This window comes from Dermacentor albipictus, chromosome 9 (genome assembly GCF_038994185.2).
Source record: "Dermacentor albipictus isolate Rhodes 1998 colony chromosome 9, USDA_Dalb.pri_finalv2, whole genome shotgun sequence".
NCBI classification, from domain to species: Eukaryota; Metazoa; Arthropoda; class Arachnida; order Ixodida; family Ixodidae; genus Dermacentor; species Dermacentor albipictus.
In genome coordinates, this window is record NC_091829.1 from 56,695,000 (window position 1) to 56,722,093 (window position 27,094).

The 27,094-nt window shown below is 44.0% G+C and overlaps 2 protein-coding genes across 19 annotated transcripts in view; one reads left to right on the forward strand and one right to left on the reverse strand.

Moving 5' to 3' along the window:
• The window catches only part of LOC135896569 (heat shock protein 68-like), a 95,061-nt gene that overhangs the window by 58,757 nt on the left and 9,210 nt on the right, over nucleotides 1-27,094 (reverse strand). For 5 of the 18 annotated variants that reach the window (XM_070525846.1, XM_070525845.1, XM_070525849.1 and 2 more), the window contains exons 1-4: nucleotides 23,245-23,287; nucleotides 21,432-21,503; nucleotides 3,736-3,913; nucleotides 1,902-2,018 (exon numbers count right to left, since the gene is read on the reverse strand). The exons of 2 other annotated variants lie outside the window; for them this stretch is intronic. Coding sequence is in view for 5 of the 16 variants with exons in the window: in XM_070525837.1 (XP_070381938.1) it covers nucleotides 1,902-2,018; nucleotides 3,736-3,789 (171 nt within the window). In the remaining 11 variants the exon portion in view is untranslated. Of the gene's footprint in view, nucleotides 1-1,901; nucleotides 2,019-3,735; nucleotides 3,914-21,431; nucleotides 21,504-22,720; nucleotides 22,967-23,053; nucleotides 23,224-23,244; nucleotides 23,517-27,094 lie in introns of those variants that run through there. 11 more of the 18 variants (XR_011508667.1, XR_011508666.1, XM_070525837.1 and 8 more) reach the window with 8 other exon arrangements.
• LOC139049942 (heat shock protein 68-like) lies at nucleotides 9,534-11,644 on the forward strand. Its single transcript, XM_070525836.1, has one exon. The coding sequence runs from the start codon at nucleotides 9,590-9,592 to the stop codon at nucleotides 11,501-11,503; it is 1,914 nt and encodes a 637-aa protein (XP_070381937.1). The 5' UTR covers nucleotides 9,534-9,589; the 3' UTR covers nucleotides 11,504-11,644.

Sequence of the window (27,094 nt, forward strand, 5' to 3'; positions counted from 1 at the left end):
CATACGTATACAAGAGATAGATACCCAAGCTGCATTTATAGGTCACCACAGGTGCATATATGGCAGGACATTAGGTGTATGAATTTATATCGAAAGAAATATTCATTGCAGATAATACAAAAATATTAGTGAAGGAGGCCTAGTTATTCAGCCTGTCTCAAAAAATAATAATCACATATAAATTTTAAGAATGACAACTCGATCACTCACGTGCACTCGTAAGTACTATAGGTGCAGGACACAATTTTTCGCAAAGAAAAACAGCTTAATTCAGTTTCTATGCACTTTATAAACAACTCTAGCAGGCACTAGACTTTTCTTTCAACAAATCCAAAATACATTTGGCTGGCCACAGCCACTCATTTCATGTGCAAATGTCATTCAAAACTGGTTCTCAGTGTTCATCACACTTGCAGCAGAGATAGTGGAAGCACCATGCATGGCACTCAAAAAGCATGAATCGAATGGACATTTGTGCCATTTATGAATAGAATTTCATGTGCAATTGACACTTAGACTAGAATTACTGCAGAAATCCACTGTCAATAATTTGCTGATGCATGCAATTAAGATGAGATTGAGATGCCACTTAGTCGTGTGGTACCATTTCAATTCACAGAAGGAAGGGAGACCACGTTTAACAGTCATTTGAGAAATAAAATCAAGAGCCCTCTCTCACATTAGTGTGCCCTGCACAGTAGGGACAATGTTCAGAACAATGTAAATAACATTCATTACACTGCAGTAAGCTTCCACATCTCTTAGATGGCACCAAGCATGTTGGTGAAAGCACAGTATATAAAATATAGAAAAGTGAACAATGGGATGTGGGTAGCGAAAACACCTGATTAGAGCTCTTCCAGCAGGATGACCAAACTAGACAATGAGCCCAACAAATGTTGTGCAAATAGGATAACCCCAACAAAATGTGTCGTGGGGGAAGAGCGGGGGTGGGGCTGACATTTAAAACAGAGAGCCATCAGGAATGTATACCTTTCAAAAGTTCCGTAAAATCGACTGAATCTGATATAGTCACTTCATTACACGATCACCAGCTGAAGCTGTTGACATAGTAAGAGATACAAAGAGAGACTAGCAAGTGTTTTCACAAACAGGAACACAGCTGTGCAGTGACGAAGGGGTGCTGAAAAGTTCGTGGCTTTGCCACCTCGCATTTAGAATTCAAACATAAACATGGTACCATATCAAAGCTTGATATCTAGCGAGAGATGCGAGATTTTCATTGCTAGTTTAATTTCTGACAGAACCAGAGATGGCAGAGGCACAAGCAAGTTTCACGTCTGTGGAGTTACGGGGCGTCATGAAATTTTTTCGGCCCCAGGGAAAGTCTGCGGAAGAAATTCACACTGAGATGTCAGAAACATTCCGGGAGAAGCATTCTTCCTAAAGCACAGTAAAAACCCTGGTTTCTCATTTCAAGATAGGGCATTTTACCATTGAAGATGAACCTCGCAGTGTGCATCTAACAACCTCAACAGATCTGGCAACAAGCGATGCTGTCCATAAGCCAATTCTTGAAGATAGACGAATAACCACCAAAAAGATAGAACAGTCACTGGGCATTTCCTAGGAGCGTGTTGGTTTCATTACTACCAATATACCACACATGCACAAGCTTTAACCAAAGTGGGTGCCAATATCTTTGAACAGTAAACAGAAACAGGCACGAGTTAAGGCACCGAGAGCTGCTTTGGCCCATTTTGATGGTACAAAGAATTTTAAAAGCGAAGCTGTATATGGCTAGGGTTTCTTGCATTTTTGTTCTTGGTGAACAAAAACTATTATCGATGGCTTGGACCCCCTTGAGCAATGGCTAATAACCCCGTAAGCAAGCGAAAAATGCAATGACTCATAGTCCGATAAGGTTCATGGCTACTCACCTTGTGTGAATTAGCTGCGACGACACTGCCCTTGTTGTCATTGTCAGTGATTTCAATGCGGATGTGTCGGTACTGAAAAGGGAGTGGTTTACGCATTCCATTTTGCAAGCATATCCCCTGCAAAGCCACACAGATCCGTCCTAATCAACCACCCGGCGGCATACGTTCATCGATTTGACATTATCAAAGAATGTGATTGCAGTTACGAGTGAACTAAATAATGATCACCGATTAAGACAATAAAAGATTCTGTGTTCCTTTATAATTATGAATAGCCGATCAAGGGAACAAGAGTTCGGGATCACCAGTCATGATGATTATGATAATTTTTCATGAGGATAACCTTCATGTCACGTGCTAAACAGCATTGCTGGTCAACCACCTTAACAGAGTGGAATGGCTCATGATTTTTCGCTTTGGTTAGTGACCGAGGATGAGACCTGGCTGCACATTTATGAACCAGAAACCAAGGAACAGTCAAAGGAATGGCATCACAGCAGGTACCCACAATTGAAAGAGTTCCACACTCATATATCGGCCAAAAAAGTCATGGCGTCCAATTTCTGCGACAAAGACCTTTTTTTTTGTTGTTGTTGTTTTTTATTTTTTGGCAGGCACATGCCTCAGAGCTGTAGTATAACTGGAGAGAACTATATGCCAGCCTCCTGGAGTACTTGAAGGAGTCAGTAAAGGCGAAATGCCAGGGAAAATTGACCAAAGGGTTCCTTTTGGTGCAGGGCAATTCACCTTCGCACACGTTCAAAGTTGTGGCTACTGAACTGAAGACCCTAGGTTTCCAATGTTCCACCATACTCCCCATTCACTTGCCTTCCGACTACCATCTGTTTCCTAACTTGAAGAAACACATGAAGGGTCGCCATTTTAACAATTCTGTTGATGTAAAACATGCTGCTGAGAGCTGGTTTGACGATCGACCGATCACAAGATTTCTTCTTAAATATAGTAGAAAAGCTGAAGCAACGAGGTAACAATTAAGTGCGTTCTGAGGGCAGAATATGTTGAATAGCTATGTACTTTTAATACTTTGACTCTATTCTTTCTGCGCAAGCCAGGAACTTTTCTGCAACCCCTCGTAGTTAAGTCCGCTTATTAGGCAATGTGCAAGAAGGTACGTTACATTTCATTATTTCTTAAGAAAGCTTCTGGTATGCTGACGCACACAAACTTTCGTGGACAATCAGTGCTTCATGATGGTTAGTATAGGAACAAACTTTATTTGTCCAACGGTTATTGCTGTTGGTGCCCGGGGCTAGGCTGCCACGTGTCCCTCGCCCGAGGAAAATTTTACGAGATTCTCGGCAATGGCCCTGGCCACTCCTGGTCTAGGGGCACCTCACGGGCTGCTTGCCATCTCTCAGCGAGGCGCCCCGCTTCAGAGGGTCCTGCTGTGCTTCATGATTTTATGTAATACGGCGACACTGTACAGCTACACCAAGGAGTGGCAATCGCGCCGAAGCGGAAGGTATACACACGGAGTGGCAATTCTGTTGATGCTGCTGAATCCAAACGTAACACACCTAGCTACACTTCACCTCACAGTTAATTAATTCGGTTTAAATAAGCACAACGCACTGACTTAATTATATCATGCAAATAAACAAGTATATCAACCTTACTGACGGATGGTGACCCGCGGCACACACCAATGCCTTCTGCGTTTGAATTTCTGCTGCGTTTTTTTTTTTTTTTTTTTTTTCTAGCAGTCGCGCATACGGCTTCCTCGGTTGGCCGCGCTCTTTACAATAACTGCGTGGTTCTCGGCATCTGCCTTTAAGCACACTCATATTCGCACTAGCCCGCTGTTCAAGCTTACCCTCCTTGCGCCGCTGCTTCTGCCCGCATTCATCGTATGTTCCAATAGGCGCATCTCAAGAAACTGTCATGAAGTCTGCCCGAATGTCTGGCCGGTCTGGCTTTCCCGCGCACCGGGTGATAGCGCGCACAATACGCAATAGGTTGGATACGATACTGTTGAAATTCATTGTGAAGGTCTGAAAAAAAGATTAACGAAACAAAAGCAGCAGTGGTCGAAATTTAAGGAACGAAGTCCGTAACACACATTCGCCTCTGTTACACCTATACAAACGAAACCGCGCAAACCGCCGTGCTGCTGGTTTCGGAATCCCCAGAGGCTTGATTTGGCTTTACGCGACGCAGCCCGCGGGTAGCCAGAAGTGCAAAATCGAAGAAGCCCACTACTGATGTGATATTCCCCATTAATCGTTTCTTTTTTCGTTACAAAGAAGGTCCTAGACCTCTAAACTCTACAGAAATACAGAGAAGCCGCAGGACGTCCGAAATAACAAGCTTTCTAGGGCCAGTTTTGCTTTCGTTTCCCAGGAGGATACAGCGAAATACACTCTAGCACAAAATTACACTTCTTGCCGGTCGCATCTTGCCACACAACAATAATCGACATCTGTTTTGTCCGAATTTCTTTTATTTAACGCTGCGAGCCCGGTACTTCGAAGTTACGTACGGCATGCGCGTTATCATGCATGAGAGCATTCTCGACGGAAAGTAGCGAGCGCAGCGTTTGCAAGAAAGGAAACGCAAGCATGACTTAAGACATAGAGTTTCATATAAGTATTTAGAATCTCTATGACTTACGACGATTATCGTTGTGTGGCGAATATACACCCCAGAGGGTGTACGTTTGCTTAAGAGTGATAAAGTCGTGACGGTCGTCACGCAGTATGTGGCTAATGTGGTCGCGTGGGAGCAGGACATACCAACGTTACGACAGGTCCGTCTCTATCGACCGCCTCGTTTGCAGCTGCTCATTGTGACAGCCGATGTAGCAGCATAACGGACAACCGAGAGAACTGGAGCGAGCGTCGAAACATCGCATTTATAGCGTACCATATTAGTACACTATAATCGCAATGGCAAGCTCTCACGTGACCACGTACTGCGCCATGACGTCGCAATTCAGCAGAAACGAAACTAGGAGTGGCAAAAACTGTTAGACTAAATTAACTGGGGCGCTGTTCGGCCTGGCAGTACCTTATCTGGTGTTTAAAGACACCGGTCCACTATTTAAATGAAAAAAATAAGACATGAATATCATGCTATGGAGTATACCATGACAAGCAAAAGCATGACCTTCACATTTATTCAATTCAGTCATGTCTCTGCACCTAGACCCGCGATTCCCAGAGGTGCAGCAGTGCACCCTGCACCCCCGTGCTAGATTGAACGGGGTGCAAGGCAAGGTGCCGCCGCTGTGCAGTGCACCCTTGAACCTTGCAGTGAGCGGGTGCAACCTGGCACACCATAAGTGGCACCACTAAACACCTTTTCTGAATCAAACAAAGCTTTTGAGTTTCTTCTTCTTGCTCACATGGACCCGTTGCCAGATGTCCATCGCAGAGATGAAATAAGGTCATTGTTTTCTACAACCTGTTTAACAACATATGTACCAAAAGGCTGTGTCAAAAAATTTTGGTCATCACATAACCAGTCCTTTTGGTCACTTGCAGTACGGCAAAAAAGAAGGCCACATGTTCTGTGTCATGGCCTTCAAGATTGTTCTTTTTTTTTTTTTCAGTTCAGAGTGCCATCTCAACATGGCAGATACAAACCCACACACACAGTAATTGTTGCTGCATAATCACATTGCTTTAAAGCATGTAGAAAGGTGCAGCAGCTAAAGTTAAAGCTATATATATATATATATAAAGATTAGAACCAAATCTTATTGGTCAATACACTGCTATACATGCGTATGTAAAGTCCTTTTCCGTAAGATGGGTGTCTTTTGTATTAACAAGTAGAAACTACAAGCTGACCACAGAAGTACTTTGCACTGCAACGTGTAAATCTTGCATTCGCTAATGGAGAAATACTTTACTAACTACCGTTGTGCAAGCACATGCTCGTTTGGTAAATGTAAATAATTAGTAATGGATTTGTCATCTCATCAAACTAATACTTACGCAGAGCACAAGCATTCCTATTATGCACTCATGTATAAACCAAAGCTTCTCTAACAAGCGTTATCATGATGTCATCCTAAAATAACACAAACATATGTTCAGTGATTGCAGTATTGAGCCATGCCGACTTTCGGTTACCTTGTGATCAGTCAGGACAAGCTGACCAGCTTTTGAAATGCGAAAAGTTTTCTGTAAGTATGGTACTCTCTATAAATACAAGCTTGCCGACAAACCGTCTGTTTCTCATTTCTCATGCAAGTTACTGCTTGCAATGTAAGAGTACGGATAGTACAGCTGGTTGCGAGCATTTATCGAGATTCAAAACATGACACAATGCTGTCCCAATCTCTGCAACCTGGAACGTTAAAACAGCATTAACATTTCTAGCTGACTAAATAGAAAGACACAAATCTACAGAACAATCTATTGTTAATGTGCAGTCGAACCTTCCTACAGCGAAGTCACATCTGACATGAAAATATTGTTATATACAATATTCATTATAAACATAGGTTCTTTCCACGCTGTCAGTGAGAAAGGTTTTGATTTACATGTTTTGTTACATCAGATATTGATGTAGGTACAATCGGCATCTTGCAATCAGCATGCTTAATAAATTATAAGGAATCGAATTTCAGTTTTCACACAAGAAAAATGCTCCCTGTATAGCTCAAGTGTAACATATTAACTGGGTGAAGCTGTTGCTGTGTTACACTGCAGCACTAGAGAACAGCATTGGTAAAGATAGGTCAAACTTCTGGACAGTTCAAACTTATGAACAATGCATGCATGTATATATATGCACGTCACATGTACACCTACATAGACATCTTCTGTATAGTATTATTCAAAAAAATGCAACTACCATTCTGTACCTCTTAAAGGACACTAAATGCCAACTTTAAATCAGCTTACAGTTGCAAAGAACTTCCTCAAATTCACATTTTGATCTGGTCAGAAAAAGGTTGAATATTAGTGGAGAAAACTTATGGCTTATGATGATGGGTATTTCAATCTTTATTCTCATCCCTGGGACCGCATTCACTCAAGAGAATGTGGAACTTTCAATGCTGTTTCTGGTTCTTTAAAAGGGCCCCGAAACACTTTTCTAACTAATCATGGAGTGGACTCCCTAGTAAAGGAAGTCATCTCGCGAATCACATGCCAAAAAAAACTTTTTTAATGTTAACTATAAGTGGGGTTATCGTTCCTATACCCCGCTCTCTCCCTCTTTTCCTCTTCACAAGCACGCTTGAAGCTACACAGCAGAGAAGGCAAGAGGGCAAAGCCCCACCCAAAAGTTGAGTGTCACAGAGGCCAAAGGGCTTGTGGCAGCGGAATACTGCGCTATGCCGCATGTTGTTTTTGTTTTTATCTCGTAGGTCACGTGCAGAAGACACAGCTACATGTAATTTTCAAGTGCAGACCCACAGGCCATAGATGAAATTAATTTTATGTCATTTTGAGATAGCAGACAAATATATAAGTTATTTAACTCAATATTATCAATATTATCAATTATGTATTACTGAATATGGTCTCGCAGTCACGAAATCAGCCAATAGCATTGGTGGGCCCAGCTGCTTAAGATGACGCTGCATGATGAGATTACGGAAGCGACAGCTAGCAACTTTTCGCTGTTTTTGGCACGACATTGTAAATTACATGCTGCATGCAGTGCAATTATATTTTACTCACACATTCACAGGAGCCTCTTCTACAGATCTGCAACATTCTTGTACTAAGTTCAAAAATTGTTTAGAAGCCCCTTTAAGCATGCAGTGTAGTCCTTTAGTGATAAGCCATTAAGTGAACTCAAGTACATGGCGTAAGAATCCTTGGCATCACAGAAAGCAGCCGCATTAACTTCAGGGCAACAAAGCTGCTTTTTTTTTTCTCTTTCTTTCTCGCTTATTTATAATGTATCTAGTGGCACGAGTACCCATTTTGCTGTTGCATTTGCAGCGTAATTTGCCAATACAGTTGAAGAAAGTAATCCACCTTAGCGTTTTTATAACTTTTTCCCTTTCTTTTCTTTGGGCGTTTGTACTTTTGAATCCTGCTGCACCGTGTAGACTTATCGGCGCTTGTTCGCTGCAGACCTAAACCTGCCTCTTGTGCTCTTTCTCTAAGTGGTCATTCAAACATTAATACTTTCATATTTATCACATTAGGTCCACTCGATTCGGCCCGTACTTTGTGAACTGGTGCCTGCCAGTTCAGTGCCAGTTCTTGCATGTGCAGAACCAGCATGGCGCACAACCTTTACGAGCGCTACACTATCTCTCCGACTGCTGTGAACTGCCTCTTTGACTTCACGGAATGCTGTTAGGTTGTCCTACATGAAGTCTGCACTGGCATTCTTCATATTTCGCGGGCTTTCTTTGAACCCAGATAAAGGACTACGAGAGACATGCTGTAAAGAAAACAACTCGATCGGTGGCTTCTGAAGGTGCTCTACAAATCTACATACAATAATTGGGGTCCTCAGCCAATAATTAAAAAGTCTGTCAATTAAACTTAATTAATTAGTGAGTTATGGGGAAACAAAGAAATTGTCTGAGTTACAATTGCGAATAGTATGGGTTCGGTTCAGTTCACTTCCGACGCACCCTTCATTTTTAAATTTCTGGATCAAGTTATGTGACTCCCAGAGTATACCTACTCTGGGAGATTCGCCAGGAATCAGGTAGCCTAAAATAATAAATGAGGATGTATAAAGTGTAAAGCAAGTTAAACACAAACCATGAAAACGAAGGAATAAAAAATACAAATAAGTTATATAGAATACAGCAATATAGAATCAAACTGATCTTGGCGAACTAAATGTTGCGTTTTTCATGTGCCTTGTCCACGGCGTAAAAAAGAAATCTTTTTACACCGTGGTCTCATCTTTCTATATCTTATTTCGCCCTGTCGTACGGAAATAAGTGCATCAAACCACCCGCCCCCAATTCACGCGTCTCAATCAAGCCACCGTGCTTTCCCCTTCCACGCACGGGCGTACGCAACGCCGATCGATGGCTATTTCATTCTTATTATGTTATTTTTTCGATCGGGGGATTATTTTCCGTTGAACTGTGAATGCATTTTCCCGTCGACGCTTAAGTTCGGCCGGGCGAAGTCCCGCGGCGAGACCACAGCGGACGAATTGACGACTTCATATATCGGCTTACTTTTCCCACAGTTGGCATCGAACATTCGCTCGCGAGCTTTCTGACTCTTCGAAAGTGAGGGGAAAAATCAGAAAAATCAACCGCACAAAAATTACCGCTCATCTAAGTATTTGTTGATCGCCAAAGGTAACGAAAATATCGAAACGAAAGCAGGCTCAGGGTGGGCTTCATTAGACGACACTGGTCTTCATCAGTTCTCTAAAGTGACAACTATCTCTCGGATACCTCGGTCACCGAGCACGAACAGCAGGGAAAAAAGAAAAAAAGCTGGAAGAAATCAGTTTCGTTTTATGTGCGCGAAAAGAGCAGACGATGCGAGAGCCTTCTCGATGCTTCGAATCGAGAGGGACCAATCACGGAGCGGCTCTCCTGACGTCACCGTCCCACTTTGTTCTGATTGGTTACCGCCGCTCGCGAAGCATCTGGGCGTTTCTAGAAAAGCGCGCGAACGGTATAAATCGCGCGTCGCGACCGCGGTGCGGCAGATTACTCATTCACTGCAACGAGTGAGCAAGTGTTCTGAACAGAACGCAACTACCACAACATAAACGTCATGCCTATCGGCAGAAAGTCTGACGTGCCGGCCATCGGCATTGACCTCGGCACCACATATTCCTGCGTGGGTGTCTTCCAGCACGGCCGCGTCGAGATCATCGCCAACGACCAGGGCAACCGCACGACGCCGAGCTACGTAGCTTTCACGGATACGGAACGGCTGATCGGCGATGCTGCCAAGGCGCAGGCGGCCATGAACCCGGAGAACACGGTGTTCGACGCCAAGAGGCTCATCGGGCGCCGCTACGACGACCCCAAGATCCAGGAAGACATACGCCACTGGCCCTTCAAGGTGGAGAACGACTGTGGCAAGCCCAAGATCAGCGTCGAGTTCAAGGGCGAGCGCAAACGTTTCAACCCGGAAGAGATCAGCGCCATGGTTCTGACCAAGATGAAGGAGACGGCGGAGGCATACCTGGGAAAGCAAGTGAGCGACGCCGTCATCACGGTGCCTGCTTATTTCAACGACTCGCAAAGGCAGGCCACCAAGGACGCCGGTGCCATAGCCGGGCTCAACGTGCTGCGCATCATCAACGAACCGACCGCAGCCGCTCTCGCGTACGGACTCGACAAGAACCTGCGCGGCGAGAAGAATGTCCTCATCTTCGACCTGGGAGGCGGAACCTTCGACGTCTCCGTGCTGACCATCGACGAGGGCTCCTTGTTCGAGGTCCGATCCACTGCGGGAGACACGCACCTGGGAGGCGAGGACTTCGACAACCGGATGGTCGAACACTTCGTGCAAGAGTTCCAGCGCAAACACCGCAAGAACCTCAGGGCAAACCCGAGAGCGGTGCGGAGACTGCGCACTGCCTGCGAGCGTGCCAAGAGGACCCTGTCCAGTTCCACCGAGGCGAGCATCGAGATTGACGCGCTTTTCGAAGGCATCGACTTCTACAGCAAGATCACCCGCGCTCGGTTCGAGGAGCTCTGCATGGACCTGTTCCGAAGCACGCTCGAACCGGTGGAGCGCGCACTCAGCGACGCCAAGATGGACAAGTCGCAGATCCAGGACGTCGTGTTGGTGGGCGGCTCTACGCGGATTCCCAAGGTGCAGAAGCTGCTCCGTGACTTCTTCAACGGCAAGGAACTGTCCATGGGCATCAACCCCGACGAGGCCGTCGCCTACGGAGCAGCGGTGCAGGCGGCCGTCCTGAGCGGCGACTCGAGCGAGGCCATCAGGGACGTGCTGCTGGTCGACGTGGCCCCACTGTCCCTGGGCATCGAGACGGCGGGCGGAGTGATGACGCGCATCGTGGAAAGAAACACGCGCATCCCTTGCAAGACATCCAAGACCTTTACCACTTACTCGGACAACCAGCCCGCAGTCACCATCCAGGTCTTCGAAGGCGAGCGTGCCCTCACCAAGGACAACCACCTGCTGGGAACGTTCAACCTGAACGGCATCCCACCGGCGCCTCGTGGCGTTCCCCAGATCGAGGTGACCTTCGACATGGATGCCAACGGAATCCTGCAGGTCTCTGCTCGGGACATGAGCACGGGCAAGCAGGAGAGCATCCGCATCACCAACGACAAGGGCCGTCTCTCCAAGGAGGACATTGAGCGCATGCTCGCCGAAGCCGAGAAGTTCAAGCAAGAAGATGACGCGCAGCGTGAGAGGGTGGCTGCTAGGAACTCTCTGGAGTCTTATGCCTATGGAGTCAAGCAGGCAGCTGAAGAAGCAGGAGACAAGCTGTCTGCTGCAGATAAGGACTCTGTGCTCTCCAAGTGTCGCGAGACTATCTCTTGGATCGACGCCAACAGCCTGGCTGAGAAGGACGAGTACGAGCACCGGCTCAAGGAATTGCAGCAAGCCTGCATGCCGATTATGAGCAAGCTTCATCAAGCACAGGGACCAAAGCACAGCTCTACATCGCAACACTCCGGCCCTACGATAGAAGAAGTGGACTAAAGCAATAGACTGACCTAGTCACTCATCCTTCATAATTACATAGCTCATCTTTTCATAGTGATGTAATTTATTTATTGTACACAACATTGTACATAGTAGCTGTTACTCAGACACCACAATAAAAGGGCTTTTTTTTTATCACATGTTGTTTTTCTCCACGGTATGGCATTGGTGCTGAGCTCACCTAGCCACCATGTGACTTGTTAACTAGTTATGACTATATACAGACTCGGAAACATAGTGCAAAAAATGACACAGGGACAAGCAGGAACACAGGACGAGCGCTAACTTTCAGCAATTGATTTATTGCAGCTGGTGAGTACATATATACTCATTGGGATGCCACTGCAATAGACACACTGAAGGGAAGGAGGAAAACAGTTATGACTAGTTAGTGTTGGTTTTCGGGGTAAGTATACCTAACTGGTCAAACTAATCAATGCTAGACTGTAGAAGGTTTGGATGGCTGTACAGAAAAGGGAATCGATTTAGAGACAATACTAAGGCCCAAACAATGAAACGTTCCTTTTACCTCTCCCTGATCTTACGTGAGACCTCCTTACAGCAAAGGATTGATGGAGGAAGCAAGCATACTCTGAAAGCTCCCTTCGCCCGTCCTCACGTAAGGAATGGTTGCAGTACACCTGGGTTCCAGAGCATCTCTCATAAGCTTTACACGAACGCCTTTATTCAATAAAAAGAAAGTTGGATGGTCACATAATCTTTAAATTGAATCGCTAATATGGACACGCGCAGATGCTTTTTTTTTTCCAGTTTACTCAACGTGAGAAACTACTGCAGTCAAGTGTGAAACTTGATATGTTACAGCAACACTAGCACACCGACGTTGCTTGACGCCACTCATGCCAAACATGCGACTGGAACGAACGCTGACGCATGGCATCGTGCTCACGCTTCTCCGCAGGCAGGTGACAGCGTGCATGCGCAAGCAAACATCACATGCACCAGCACTGATGTGAAGCGCTCATTCAGGACCAGAAGCAGCACAAGGATACATGAAGGTAGCTACAGAGCAACCTTATGCTGAGGAAGCGCCAAGGAAGCCTTCACCGAGAGCCCCTCAGTAAGGTAGCTTTCAGAATGACATAAGGTGGTCTCACAGCAATGAAGGCTTCCTTACTGAGGTAAAGAGGATTTCACTGTTTGGGCCTAAGTAAATGCATAGGGAGGTTCCTGTGGTAATGGACAAATTTACATATAGGGAGGGAGGTAACAAAAGAAATAAAACAATGCAGCTCAAGAGAAAGAAAACCCATATGTAATGCTGTCACGGGGACTTAATTTACAGATCTGGTAGCACCACCAATGATAAAAAATTTAATTATGGGGTTTTACGTGCCAAAACCACTTTCTGATTATGAGGCACGCCGTAGTGGAGGACTCCGGAAATTTCGACCACCTGGGGTTCTTTAACGTGCACCTAAATCTAAGTACACGGGTGTTTTCGCATTTCGCCCCCATCGAAATGCGGCCGCCGTGGCCGGGATTCCACCCCGCGACCTCGTGCTCAGCAGCCTAACACCATAGCCACTGAGCAACCACGGCGGGTGATCATTTCTTTTGCTGCATTCCTTAATTCATATTTGAACTTGGAACTTTATTTGCATCAAGCAGGCACTTTACATGATGCAGGAAGCCCAAAAGAAAAGGTTAAGCAGACTCAACTACAGTTTACATCTACGTGATACAAAGCATACACAGTTTGGTAGAGAATGGTTCTTATGAATCATGTAACTGTTCTCCAGCGAATGGTTAATGCTTCTGCGAAGTGTGGAAAACTGGTGCCTAGAGCAGTGCATGAAGTTGTTTGTTGTCATGATACTCACTCTCCCAGGTCATCTCAAACTCCCAAGTTGGCATCAAAAAGCGACACATACCCAATGCCACGTACCCAGTGGCAGGCTTCTAAGAGGTTCACTGATGAGCGGCACATACCCATGTGAATGGCCTGCTTTACGAAGTGATCCAAGATGACACCAAGATTCACTGAAGAAAATGTTGGTTGTTGTTCTGATACCCAGCGACCTAAGTTGGCATCAAAAAGGTTGGCTGAAGAGCGGCCCATACCTAGTGGCCTCAGGGGCACACACCGGTATGCGCCCCTCGTGATCGACTCATGCACTTATACTATACTATCTTCAGGTTCGACCCCCGAAAACGGCCAGACAGTTGCCAGGCAGTTGTTACAGAAAACTAGGTTGAACGCACCGAGAATGTGTCGCATGAAAATCTGCATCAACGACAGCTTGATGGAGCCGCAGAGAATAGTTCTGACTGGCAGAGAAGCAGGGCACAGAAACGTGAGAATATATGTACCTGACATCAAGATGTACACAATAAATGAGTACTTTCTCCAGAGCTCAACTCATAGGCACCTGTTCCTGCGGCGAGTGTCAGCATCCTCCCTCATAACTGAGCGAACGAGCACAGTGAAAGACAACAGTGTAGTGCCATGCACGAGGGGCTTTGTGGCGACAATGGCTACAAGGTGGTGCCAGAGTAGTGCGCGTCGTCTGTATGAAAACAAAGTGCTGCATGAACTGAACTTTTCTGCAGCAGCTGTTGTGAATCACACCCACGCGTCACTCATGCGCTTCCTCTCGCAATCTCCCATTAGCGAGGCGATCGTGCCACACTAAGCTCTCTTTGGATTGCCGAATGAGTCAGAATATTGTCTGTGCCAGTGAATATATAGCAAAATGAAAACACGTATACAGCTGTGCTCAAATTATGCATTAGGTAGTATCGTAATCGTCGGTGAACTTTTTTAGCAATTGAAATTACGTGCACGCCAAAAGCAAATAGCTTAACATAGATACGTTGATAACACAAATCAATATCACCTACCAAAGAGCATATGAATGTAAAACAGGAATGCAATGTACAAAATGTAGAAAATTTAACATAAGTATGGTATTGGAATAACATAGCAACACATATTGAACAAGCGTATAGATTAAAGAGCTACAAGGCAGTTGTATACTGCCATAAGCACACCAAGAAATTACACTTAAGATTGACAAGTAACAATCAAAATGTAATTGGCTATGTTTACAAAAGAGACCAACACATTTATTCACCATCCTGCTAGAGATGGCAGCCCAGCAGGTTAGTCGTATGTTCCAGAGCCCCATCTCTCCTTCAGTGCAGGTAAATGGAAATTGGGTAAATGGTAAATGAGCGGTTCCCCTGACATCCTCACTAACTCCTCCAATGATGTGAAAAGCTGCCTGATCATAACTAATGATGAAGAATAGTGTAGAAGTTGAAGCACTCTCGTAAAGATGTTAGTTGATGACTACAGCATGCAGGCAACAAACAAAACATGCTTGTAAACTGGATTCCTTTTTATTGCCACATTATTCACTGCAAGCTGCAATTTCTTTAAGGCAAAACTAAAATATTTAGTAGAGAAAATATTCCTAGTATAGAGTATACAGCAACATGGTTACTAGAGTATATAAAGAAACTATTGCGAGAAGCAGAGAATGCGACATCTTCAGTTGAAATTTAAAAAACCATAAGTTGCACGACCAAGTCAATTCTCAACTCACTACTATAACACTTGAGAATTCATGGCTAGTCGAGCATGAAGTCCCACACGTAAGGCAAATTACATGCAGAGATGAAATGCAGGAAACAGGAAAATTATCTTTGCTGAGAGCTGTTTTTTTATTTCCAACAGATAAAAGAAATTGTGCAGGTCCCACGAACTGTGTGTATCGATAAACTGCTGTTTCTATGGTGTTTACATTGACTGACGATACCTGGTGGTGATGTTGACCGCATACGGTAGTGCTGAGGTCATGTTAAATGTTACCTTGCGTGCACCATTTATGTTTGTCCACGTAGTATACACAGCACATATAGCGAGAAGTGTTTGCTTGAGTTGCTGTTGTGTGCCATAGTGTTTCTTTTCTCTTCAAGAGGTTGCCCTGAGGCAAGATAGTGCGCCATTGTTTGCAGCCTGCGAGAAGGTTAGTACTGTCACTGCTTAAGATTGCGCATCGCATTATGGATAAGTGTTGGTTTCCTCGACGGCTGCTTGCGTAGTGTTGTCTTAACGCTGCAGTGCTTTAAAGGGGCTTTGCATCCGCACACTCTGCGTCAGTTTTCCGCATAGACGAACTTGCAGGGTGCCTAATTTTTCGAGATAGGAGAAACATACCATGCCATAGCTTGAATTTAAATTCTTGCAGTGTGTACACAACCATTGCCATGTCTAATAGTATAGCAGTTCCTACTGAATAGACTCTAAAGGAGGCATGCTTTCTGACAGTCTTTCCCTCTGCCACACTCCTGATGATTATTATTGTTATTATTTTTATTGGTACCCCCTCTTCGAAATGGGGCAGCGACAAATAGTCACTTAGCCTGCATGAGCTAATCAGGTTTTGCTACATCTATTGAAGTCTAGCACTTGGCCTACCTCTTCTTAATCTTTTATTTCTTCATTAAAACCTCTATTCTGATATATAATTACCTATGCTTGTATAGATGGCAGTTCCATCAATCTCTTCCCTGCTTTGATGTTGTTGTTCAGAATAATAGTTCCAATATGTTGTTCTCCTTGGGCAGCAACCAGATAGCAAGGCGCTGCCCTTGTTGCTATACAGATCTTCCTTCCCGATTTTTCATATTTGTAAATCTCCATGGCCTTTCCTTGTTTCCATCATTTGCACCCAATTTATCATCTCTGTATCTCTCACTTTCTTTCTGATAGATCCTGGTTGTCTATTTCACTTTCAAATACCCTGTACAAGGTTGCCAACTTCCTTGACCTGTTCTTTCATTCCATGTCCTCTCATCCCATGTCTACGAGCTTCCACAAGTGAAGAGTGGTAAGCTTGTTATTCACCCATTCCATGACTGCTTTGGCTCTACCTATTCTATGTCTCCGCTCTCTACCTCATCTCTACTTTTCTGTCTCCTCTCTGGATTGTTGCACAAGTACAAAGGTAACCGACGCAGCTTCTCTAATACATTTGTGGGAGGCTCACATGTTATTACAGCCTTTAGGGGGCATTGTGGCTACAGCCAGGAAGCTCCAAAGACTACAGCAGGTATTGCGGCGATGCCTAGGCAGCTCTCGTTGGAAAGACCTCAAAGGCCCTGAACAAGGTATGCTTTTTGATGTCACTGTCCCTTTTCCTGCACTCCTGCCACGATTATACACATTCCCAACCACCCCTCAACGTTACGTATATGACGGAAGCAGCAACAGAGGAAAAGTGGAAAGAAGGGGCAAGAAAAGCTTAGCTTCACAAAGAAAGCAAGGAAGTGTTTCAGGAAGTGTTTGTGTTTCATGGAAACACAAACAGTTTATGAACGAGAAAACAATCTCACAGCTGACCGTGCAGAAGCCATAAATATTTTGTTTATGATGCCAGGGATGCTTGTTCAGGACTGTGTTTCAGTTATCCCACTGCTTTTTTCACCCGCGCTGCAATGAAAAGGATCATCTGGGGCTTTTTTCTGCTCGCTACTGCACTACTATGGCCACCAAACCTGAAGATGACCAGCCAAAGAGACTGCTTTATCGTTGACTCTTTCAAGCAGTATGAACTTTTGCTTCATGTAGCTTGAACCATCCTCGCTTTCCTCTTTGTGCTTCCAACCAATTTCGACACAGTCGCTGACGTTCACAAATGCCCTTATTTGGCTCATAACTGTGGACGACGGAGGCCACAGTGAACTTGGCATCCCCCAAATGGCAAACGAATCTTCAGCTTCTAAAACGCCAGCATAGTGCACGCACATTTTCCATGACTCTGAGTGACAAAATCCAGTCTTTAATCAGTGGTGCATGACCTGGCAAATGGAACTGTTTCACGAATGTGCACCTCTCCCGTGATTTACTTATGTAACAACACCACCTTAGAGCCCTCAAGCTCTTGCTTATGCCTAGGTGTAAACAGCCCCTGCTTTCGAATTTAGTCCTATCACATTAACAAATAGCAACGCCAACTGAACATGAGTGCATCAACGGTAACTTCTATTCTACGCCTGCCTTGCTTGCTAACTCGTAGCAAACTTGAATATGCTGCAGCAATGTGGGACCCTAGCACTGACAACATAATCCAGCTTCTAGAACGTCTAAAACATAATGCCAATTGACCCATTTTCTGAACACTACAACTGCTGCACAAGCATTAAGCACCATAAAGGCATCACTTGGTCTTTCCTCTCTTGCTTCATGTCATATTTCTGCCTGCATGCACCTGTTTCACAAAATATATTATACCACATTTCTTCTCTCCACTTTCTTACATACTGACTACAATTGACAGATGAGTTGTACTCCTGAAAGTGTTGCAGAAAATAGTGTGTGGCTCTTCGTTTCCACAATAACTCTCTCTCTCCTCATGAAAAGCATTGAGGTTCTGCAATGTCTAGCCAAATCCTGCAGTGAATCTCTTATTGCCAGAAGATCACTCAACTAGAAACACCTTCGTAGATCCATAACTTACCCTCACCACCTACCAATTGCTTTTTTTCTACTCTATACTATTGTATACAAAGGATTTTTGTATATAACATTATTACAGAATTAAATGTAACCACTTTCCTTCACAATACGTACGGCCCAAAAGATATTACTAAAATTAAGTAAATTGATGAGGGTTACTGAGCAGGGCCCAGGCATTAAGGTGAAGACAAATCTTGAGTATTACTTCTGTAAATAACATTACTGTGGTTGTGTGAGTGGGGTTGCTAGGTCATGCGAAGGGGTTTAATTACACTGGAGTTACTTAGCGCAGTCACTGGACTGGGACTGCCAAGTCTGTGTCTCTATTTTCAGCACTCTACGCATGTGCGCTTTTCAGTTTCTTTTTCTTTTCTTTGTTTTTTCTTTGCTTTTCAGATGACGATCAACAAAGACATCTCAGGCTGCACTCAGCAGTTGCGGCCAACCTTTGCTTAATTATCTATGTAACGAACAGCATCGCACATCGTATGGTCAAGCATAAAAGGTGCTAATAGCACAGGTAACACTTGCTGACTAAGCAGAGAACACCTAACCAAAAACTAAATTTTTGCAGCCTGTATAACAGACAATCCAATTTGATTTCATCTAGCAGACACTTAGGCGATGCGTCAAAGCTTTGGGATTCGCGGATGGAACGCGACACTCTCCCACACCACTTGCAGATCGCGAAAAGTGTTGAAATTTCTCTAAGGTGCCCTCAACTATCCCATTTTATTTCTTTCCCTCCCTCACTTTTAATTTTCCTGGTTTATTACAACACCCGCACGATTCGCGTTCAGTGACGTACTTAGATGTAGCGCGAACACAATCGAGAGAGAAGAATGCCAAACAGCATTTCATTCACACGACACATGCATGCACTGTTCTTCCACCCACACACGTTGCAGCAGATATCGATAACTATTGTAGCTATTGTATTTGATAACGCTATTGATAACTATTGTATTGTATTGTATATGTAGTCCCACCTCACTATCATAAATAAGCAATGGACACACGAGACTTCATATTCATGAAGAAAAATGATCACAATGATCTTAAATTGTGAGGTAAGTATCAACTTGGAAATTAAAATGTGTGATAGCTAGGTTACAGCAGCGCAACATGTTAGAGTGGAACTGGCATACAAACATACATATACAAGAGATACATACCCAAGCTGCATTTATAGGTCATCACAGGTGCATATATGGCAGGACATTAGGTTTATAAATTTATATCGAATGAAAGATTAATTGCAGATAATTCAAGAAACATTAGTGAAAGAGGCGTAGTTATTTAGCCTGTCTCAAAAAATAATAATCACATATAAATTTTAAAAATGGCAACTCGATCCACTAACATGCACTCGTAAGTACTATAGGTGCAGAACACAATTTTTCACAAAGAAAAACAGCTTAATTCAGTTTCTATGCACTTTATGAACAACTCTAGCAGGCATTGGACTTTTCTTTCAACAAATCCAAAATGCATTTGGCTGGCCACAGCCACTCATTTCATGTGCTAATGTCATTTAAAATGAGTTCTCAGTGTTCATCACACTTGCAGCAGAGATAGTGGAAGCACCATGCATGGCACTCAAAAAGCACGAATCGAATGGACATTTTTGCCATTTATGAATAGAATGTCAGCTGCACTTGACCCTTGGACTAAGATTACTGCAGAAATCCATTGTCAATAATTTGCTGATGCATGCAGTTAAGATGAGATTGAGATGCCACTTAGTCATGTGGTACCATTTCAATTCATAGAAGGAAGGGAAACCACGTTTAACAGTCATTTAGGAAATAAAATCAAGAGCCTTCTCTCACATAAGTGTGCCCTGCACAGTAGGGAGAATGTTCAGAACAATGTAAATAACATTTATTACACTGCAGTAAGCTTCCACATCTCTTAGATGGCACCAGGCATGTTGGCGAAAGCACAGTATATAAAATATAGAAAAGTGAACAATGGGATGTGGGTAGCGAAAACACCTGATTAAAGCTCTTCCAGCAAGATGACAAAACCAGACAATGAACCCAATAAATGTAAAGGGGATGACCCCAACAAAATGTGTCATGGGGGGAAGAGGGGGGGCTGACATTTAAAACAGAGAGCCATCAGGAACGTATAACTTTCTAAAGTTCTGTAAAATCGACTGAATCTGATATAGTCAATTCATTACATGATCACCAGCTGAAGCTGTTCACACAGTAAGAGTTACAAAGAGAGACTAGCAAGTGTTTTCACAAACAGGAACACAGCTGTGCAGTGACGAAGGGGTGCTGAAAAGTTTGTGGCGTTGCCACCTCGCATTTAGAATTCAAACATAAACATGGTACTATATAAAAGCTTGATATCTAGCGAGAAATGTGAGATTTTTATAGCTAGTTTAATTTCATACAGAACTGGAGATGGCAGAGGCACAAGCAAGTCTCATGTCTGTGGAGTTACCGGGCATCATGAAATTTTTTTGGCCCCAGGGAAAGTCTGCGGAAGACATTTACACTGAGATGTCAGAAACATTCGGGGAGAAGCATCCTTTCTAAAGCACAGTAAAAACCCTGGTTTCTCATTTCAAGGTACGGCATTTTACCATTGAAGATGAACCTCGTAGTGTGCATCTGACAACCTCAACAGATCCGGGAACAAGCGATGCTTTCCATAAGCTGGTTCTTGAGAATAGGCGAATATCGGCCAAAAAGATAGAACAGTCACTGGACATCTCCTAGGAGCATGTTGGTTTCATTACTACCAATATAGCACACATGCACAAGCTTTAAGATTACTGATCCCTTAAGGCACGACCCGTATTTTAATGAAATAAAAAAAATATCTTACTTGTTTATTCCAGCAAAAAGAGGGCAAACACTTTTTGTAACGCGTGAAAATAGGGTAATACCGGTAACTCAGGAATTCCTTACAACAACAAAAGTAGTAATTATAATAATAAGCATGGCGCCCAGAGAGGATGCATGCTTAGTCGGTTCGTGCCCTTTTTTTTTTTTTCAGAACACTGCGCTTCTGTCGCTGACAGATAAACGTGTCATCATCATCAGCAGCAGCCTATTTTATGTCCACTGCAGGAGGAAGAAATCTCCCTGCAATCTTCAATTACCCCTGTCCTGCGCCAACCAATTCCAACTAGCGCCCGCACATTTCCTAAAAAGTGGGTGCCAATATCTTTGAACAGTAAACAGAAAGAGGCATGAGTTGAGGCACCCAGAGCTGCTTTGGCCCATTCTGATGATACAAAGAATTTTAAAAGCGAAGCTGTATTTGGCTAGGGTTTCTTGCATTTTTGTTCTTGGTGAACAAAAACTATTATCAATGGCTTGGGCCCCCTTGAGCAATGGCTCATGATGCAAGCAAGCAAGATGTAAGCAAGCAAAAAATTCAATGACTCATAGTCCCATAAGGTTCATGGCTACTCACCTTGTGTGAATTAGCTGCAACGGCACTGCCCTTGTTGTCATTGTCAATGATTTCAATGCGGATGTGTCGGTACTGAAAAGGGAGTGGTTTACGCATTTGATTTTGCAAGCATATCCCTTGCAAAGCCACACAGATCCATCCTAATCAACCACCCGGCGGCATACGTTCATCGATTTGACATTATCAAAGAATGTCACTGCAGTTGCGAATGAAATAATGATCACAGATCAAGACAATAAAAGATTGTGTGTACCTTTATAATTATGAATAGCCAGTAAAGGGAACAAGAGTTCAGGATCACCAGTCATGATGATGATTTTTCATCAGGATGACCTTCGTGTCATGTGCTAAACAGCATTGCTGGTCAACCACCTTCACAGAGTGAAATGGCTCATGATTTTTTGCTTAGGTTAGTGACCGTGGATGAGACCTGGCTGCACATTTATGAACCAGAAACCAAGGTACATTCAAAGGATTGGCATCACAGCAGGTCCCCACGACTAAAAGAGTCCCACACTCAGATATCGGCCAAAAAAGTCATGGCGTCCAATTTCTGCGACAAAGACCGCGGGGTTTTTTTTGTTTTGTTTAGGCGGACTACATGCCTCAGAGCTGTAGTATAACTGGAGAGAACTATGCCAGCCTCCTGGAGCACTTGAAGGAGGCAGTAAAGGCGAAACGCCAGGGAAAATTGACCAAAGGGATCCTTTTGTTGCAGGGCAATTCACCTTCGCACACGTCCAAAGTTGTGGCTACTGAACTGAAGACCCTAGGTTTCCAATGTTCCACCATACTCACCATTCACCTGGTGCCTTCTGACTACCATCTGTTTCCTAACTTGAAGAAACATATGAAGGGTCGTCATTTTAACAATTCTGTTGATGTCAAACATGCTGATGAGAGCTGGTTTGACGACCCATCACAAAATTTCTTCTTGAATAGACTAGAAAAGCTGAAGCAACGACGTAACAATTAAGTGCATTCTGAGGGCAGAATATGTTGAATAACTATGTACTTTTAAAACTTTGACTCTATTCTTTATGCACAAAGCCAGGAACTTTTCTGCAACCCCTCGTAGTTACGTCCGCTTATTAGGCAATGTGCAAGAAATACATTACATTTCATTATTTCTTAAGAAAGCTTCTGGCATGCTGACGCACACAAACTTTCGTGGGCAATCAGTGCTTCATGATGGTTAGTATAGGAATAAACTTTACTTGTCCAACGGTTATTGCTGTTGGTGCCCGGGGCTATGCTGCCACGGGTCCCTCGCCCGAGGAAAATCTTACAAGATTCTCGGCAATGGCCCTGGCCCGCTGGACGGCCCACTCCTGGTTTACGGGCAACTCACGGGCTGCTTGCCATCTCTCAGGGAGGCGCCCCGCTTCAGAGGGTCCTGCTGTGCTTCACGATGATATTATGTAATACGGCGACACTGTACAGCTACACCAAGGAGTGGCAATCGCGCTGAAGCGGAAGGTATACAGACGGAGTGGCAATTCTGTTCATGCTGCTGAATCCAAACGTAATATACACCTAGCTGCACTTCACCTGACAGTTAATTCGTTTCAAATAAGCACAGCGCACTGACTTATATCATGCAAATAAACAAGTATATTAACCTTACAGACGGATGGTGACCCGCGGCACCCATCACTGCCTTCTGTGTTGGAAGTTTTGCTGCGTTTTTATTTTTTTCTAGCAGCCGCGCATACGGCTTCCTCGGTTGGCCGCTCTTTACAATAACTGCGTGGTTCTCGGCATCTGCCTTTAAGCACACTCATATTCGCGCTAGCCCGCTGTTCAAGCTTACCCTCCTTGCGCCGCTGCTTCTGCCCACATTCATCGTATGTTCCATTAGGCGCATCTCAAGAAACTGTCATGAAGTCTGCCCGAATGTCTGGCCGGTCTGGCTTTCCCGCGCACCGGGTGATAGCGCGCGCAATACGCAATAGGTCGGATACGATACTGTTAAAATTCATTGTGAAGGTGTGAAAAAAGTATTAACGAAACAAAAGCAGCAGTGGTCGAATTTTAAGGAACGAAGTCCGTAACACACATTCGCCTCTGTTACACCTACGCAAACGAAACCGCGCAAACCGCCGTGCGGTTGGTTTCGGAATCGCCAGAGGCTTGATTTGGCTTTACGCGACGTTAAAGAGGTACTGATGTGGTATTTCCCATTAATCGTTTCTTTTTTCGTTACAAAGAAGGTCCTAGACCTCTAAACTCTACAGAAATAGTGAGAAACCGCAGGACGTCCGAAATAACAAGCTTTCTATGGCCAGTTTTGGTTTTGTTTCCCAGGAGGATACAGCGTAATACACTTTAGCGCAAAATTACACTTTTTGCCGGTCTTATTTTTGCCACACAACATTAATCGCCATCTGTTGTCCGCATTTCTTTTGTTTAACGCTGCGAGCCCGGTACTTCGAAGTCCCGAACGGCGTGCGCGTTATCAGCATGAGAGCATTCACGAGAGGAAAGTGGCGAGCGCAGCGTTTGCAAGAAAGGAAACGCAAGCAAGACGGACCATAATTATCGTTGTGTGGCAAATATACACCCCAGAGGGTGTACGTTGGCTGAAGAGTGATAAAGTCGTGACGGTCGTCACGCAGTATGTGGCTAATGTGGTCGCGTGGGAGCAGCTAGGACATACCAACGTTACGACAGGTCCGCCTCTGTCGGTCGCCTCGTTTGCAGCTGCTCGCTGTGAGAGCCGATGTAGCAGCATAACGGACAACCAAGAGAACTGGAGCGAGCGTCGAAATATCGCAATTACAGCGTACTAGATTAGTACACTATAATCGCAATGGCAGGCTCCCACGTACTACGTCATGACGTCGCAATTCAGCAGCATAAACGAAACTAGGAGTGGCAAAAGCCATTAGACTAAATTAACTGGGGCGCTGTTCGGCCTGGCAGTACCTTATCTGGGGTTTAAAGACACCCGTCCACTATTTAAATGAAAAAATAAGACATATATAATATCATGCCATGGCGCAGACCATGACAAGCAAAAGCACGACCTTTACATTTATTCAATTCAGTCATGTCTCTCTGCACCTAGGGCCTCGATTCCCAAGATTGCAGTAGTGCACCCTGCGCCCCCGTGCTAGATTGAACGGGGTGCAAGGCAAGGTGCCGCCGCTGTGCAGTGCACCCTTGAACCTTTCAGTGAACGGGAGCAACCCGGCACACAATAAGTGGCGCACCATCTACACCTTTTCGTTTGTGGTGCCGTACACCTTTTTTTAATCAGACAAACCTCTTGAGATTATTCTACTTACCCGCATGGACCCGTTGCCAGATGTCTATTGCAGAGCTGGAATAAGGACAGTGTTTTCTACAACCTATTTCACAACGTATGTAGCAAAAGGCAGTGTAAAAAAATTGTAGTCATCACATCACCAGCCCTTTCGGTCGCTTGCAGTATGGCAAAAAGGAAGGCCAGATGTTCTGTGGCATGGCATCTCGACATGGCAGATACAAACCCACACGCACAGTAATTGTTGCTGCATAATCACATTGCTTTAATACGATATATATATATATATATATATATATATATATATATATAAGAACCAAATCTAATTGGTCAATACACCGCAACTCATGCGTATGCAAAGTCCTTTTCCGTAAGATGGTCGTCTTTTGTATAGACAATAGACAAGTAGAAACAAGCTGACAACAGAGGTACTTTGCACTGCAATGCGTAAACCTTTGATTCGCTAATAGCGAAATACTTTACTAACTACCGTTGTGTAAGCACCTGCTTGTTTGGTAAATGTAGATAATTAGTGATGGATTTGCCAGCTCATCGAACTAATACTTACGCGGAGCACAAGCATTCCTATTATACAATCACGTATAAATCTATGCTTCTCCAACAAGTCTTATCATGGTGTCACCTTAAACAAACACAAACATATGTTCAGTGATTGCGGTAGTGAGCCTGCAGACTTTCAGTTTCCTTGTGATCAGTCATGACCAGCTTTTGAAATGCGAAGTGTTTTCTATAAGTATGGTACTCTCTATAAATATGAGCTTGCATGCCGACAAACTGTCTGTTCCTCATTTCTCACACAAGTTACTGCTTGCAATGTAAGAGTATGTATAGCACAGCTGATTGTGAGTCTGCATCAAGATTCAATATATGATACAGTGCTAAGAGGCCCATTCTCTTCAAACCTGGAATGTTAAAACATCATTAGCATTTCCAGCTGACTAAATAGAAGAAGACACCCCCCCCTCTACAGAAAAATCTACTGTTAAATTACGGCTGTTGTTGGAATATTGTTATATACAATATTCATTATAAACATACATTCTTTCAGCGCTATCAGTGAGAAAGGTTTCGATTTACATGTTTTGTTACATCAGATATTGATGCAGGTACAGTCGGCATCTTGTAATCAGCACGCTAATTAAATTAAGGAATCAAATTTCAGTTTTCACACAAGAAAAATGTTGCCTGTATAGCTCTAGTGTATAGCCCTCTTTTCGTCTCCACAAGCATGCAGGAAGCTGCACAGCAGAGAAGGCAAGAGGACAAAGCCCTACCCAAAAGTTGAGTGTCGCAGAGGCGAAAGGGGTTACCATGGCTGCGGTAGACTGTGCTATGCCACACGCTGTTTCTATTTCGTAGGTCACATGCAGAAGACACAGCTACACGTAATTTTCATGTGCAAACCCGCAGGCCAAAGATGAAATCAATTTTGTGTCATTTTGAGATAGCAGACAGATATATAATTTATTTAACTCAAAATTATCAATTATGTATTACTAAAAATGGCCTTGCCGTCACGCAATCAGCCAATAGCGTTGGTGGGTCCATCTGCTTGAGATGACGCTGCATGATGACATTGCGAAAGTGACAGCAAGCTATTTTTCGCTATTTCTGGCACGAGATTGTAAATTACATGCTGCATGCAGTGCAATTAAATTCACGTATTCACAGGAGCCTCTTCTACAGATCGGCAACATTTTCAAACTAAGTTCAAAAGTTCTTTAATAGCCCCTTTAAGCATGCAATGCAGTCCTTTAGCGATAAACCATTAAGTGAACTCGAGTAGATGGCGTAAAAATCCTTGGCATCACAGAAAGCAGCTGCAAGAACTTCAGGGCAACATAGCTGCTTTTGTTTTCTCTTTCTTTCTTGCTTATTTATAATACATATAGCGGCAAGAGTACCCACTTCGCTGTTGCATTTGCAGTGTAATTTGCTTATACAGTTGAACATAGTAATCCCTTCTTTGCGCGTTGGTACTTATGAATCTTGCTGCATCGTGTATACTTATCAGCGCATGTTCGCTGCAGACCTAAAGTTGCCTCTTGTGCTCTTTCTCTAAGTGGTCATTCTAACATTAAGACTTTGATATTTGTCACATCAGGTCCTCTCGATTTGGCTGCACTTTGTGAACCTGCCAGTTCAGTGCCAGTTCTTGCATGTGCAGAACCAGCATGGCACAACCTTTACGAGCTCTACACTATCTCTCCGACTGCTGTGAACTGCCTCTCTGACTTCACGGAACGCTGTTAGGTTGTCCTGCATGAAGTCTGCACTGTGTCAAACGAATGGCGATGCGTAGATGCAGTCATGCTAAACTGGTGAAACAAACAACGAAGTGCAGCACCTCATGAACTAGTTCAGAAATTGTAGG

Bases quoted from the DNA above. Each gene is read 5' to 3' on its own strand.
- LOC139049942 (XM_070525836.1), top strand. From the start codon at position 9,590: ATGCCTATCGGCAGAAAGTCTGACGTGCCGGCCATCGGCATTGACCTC.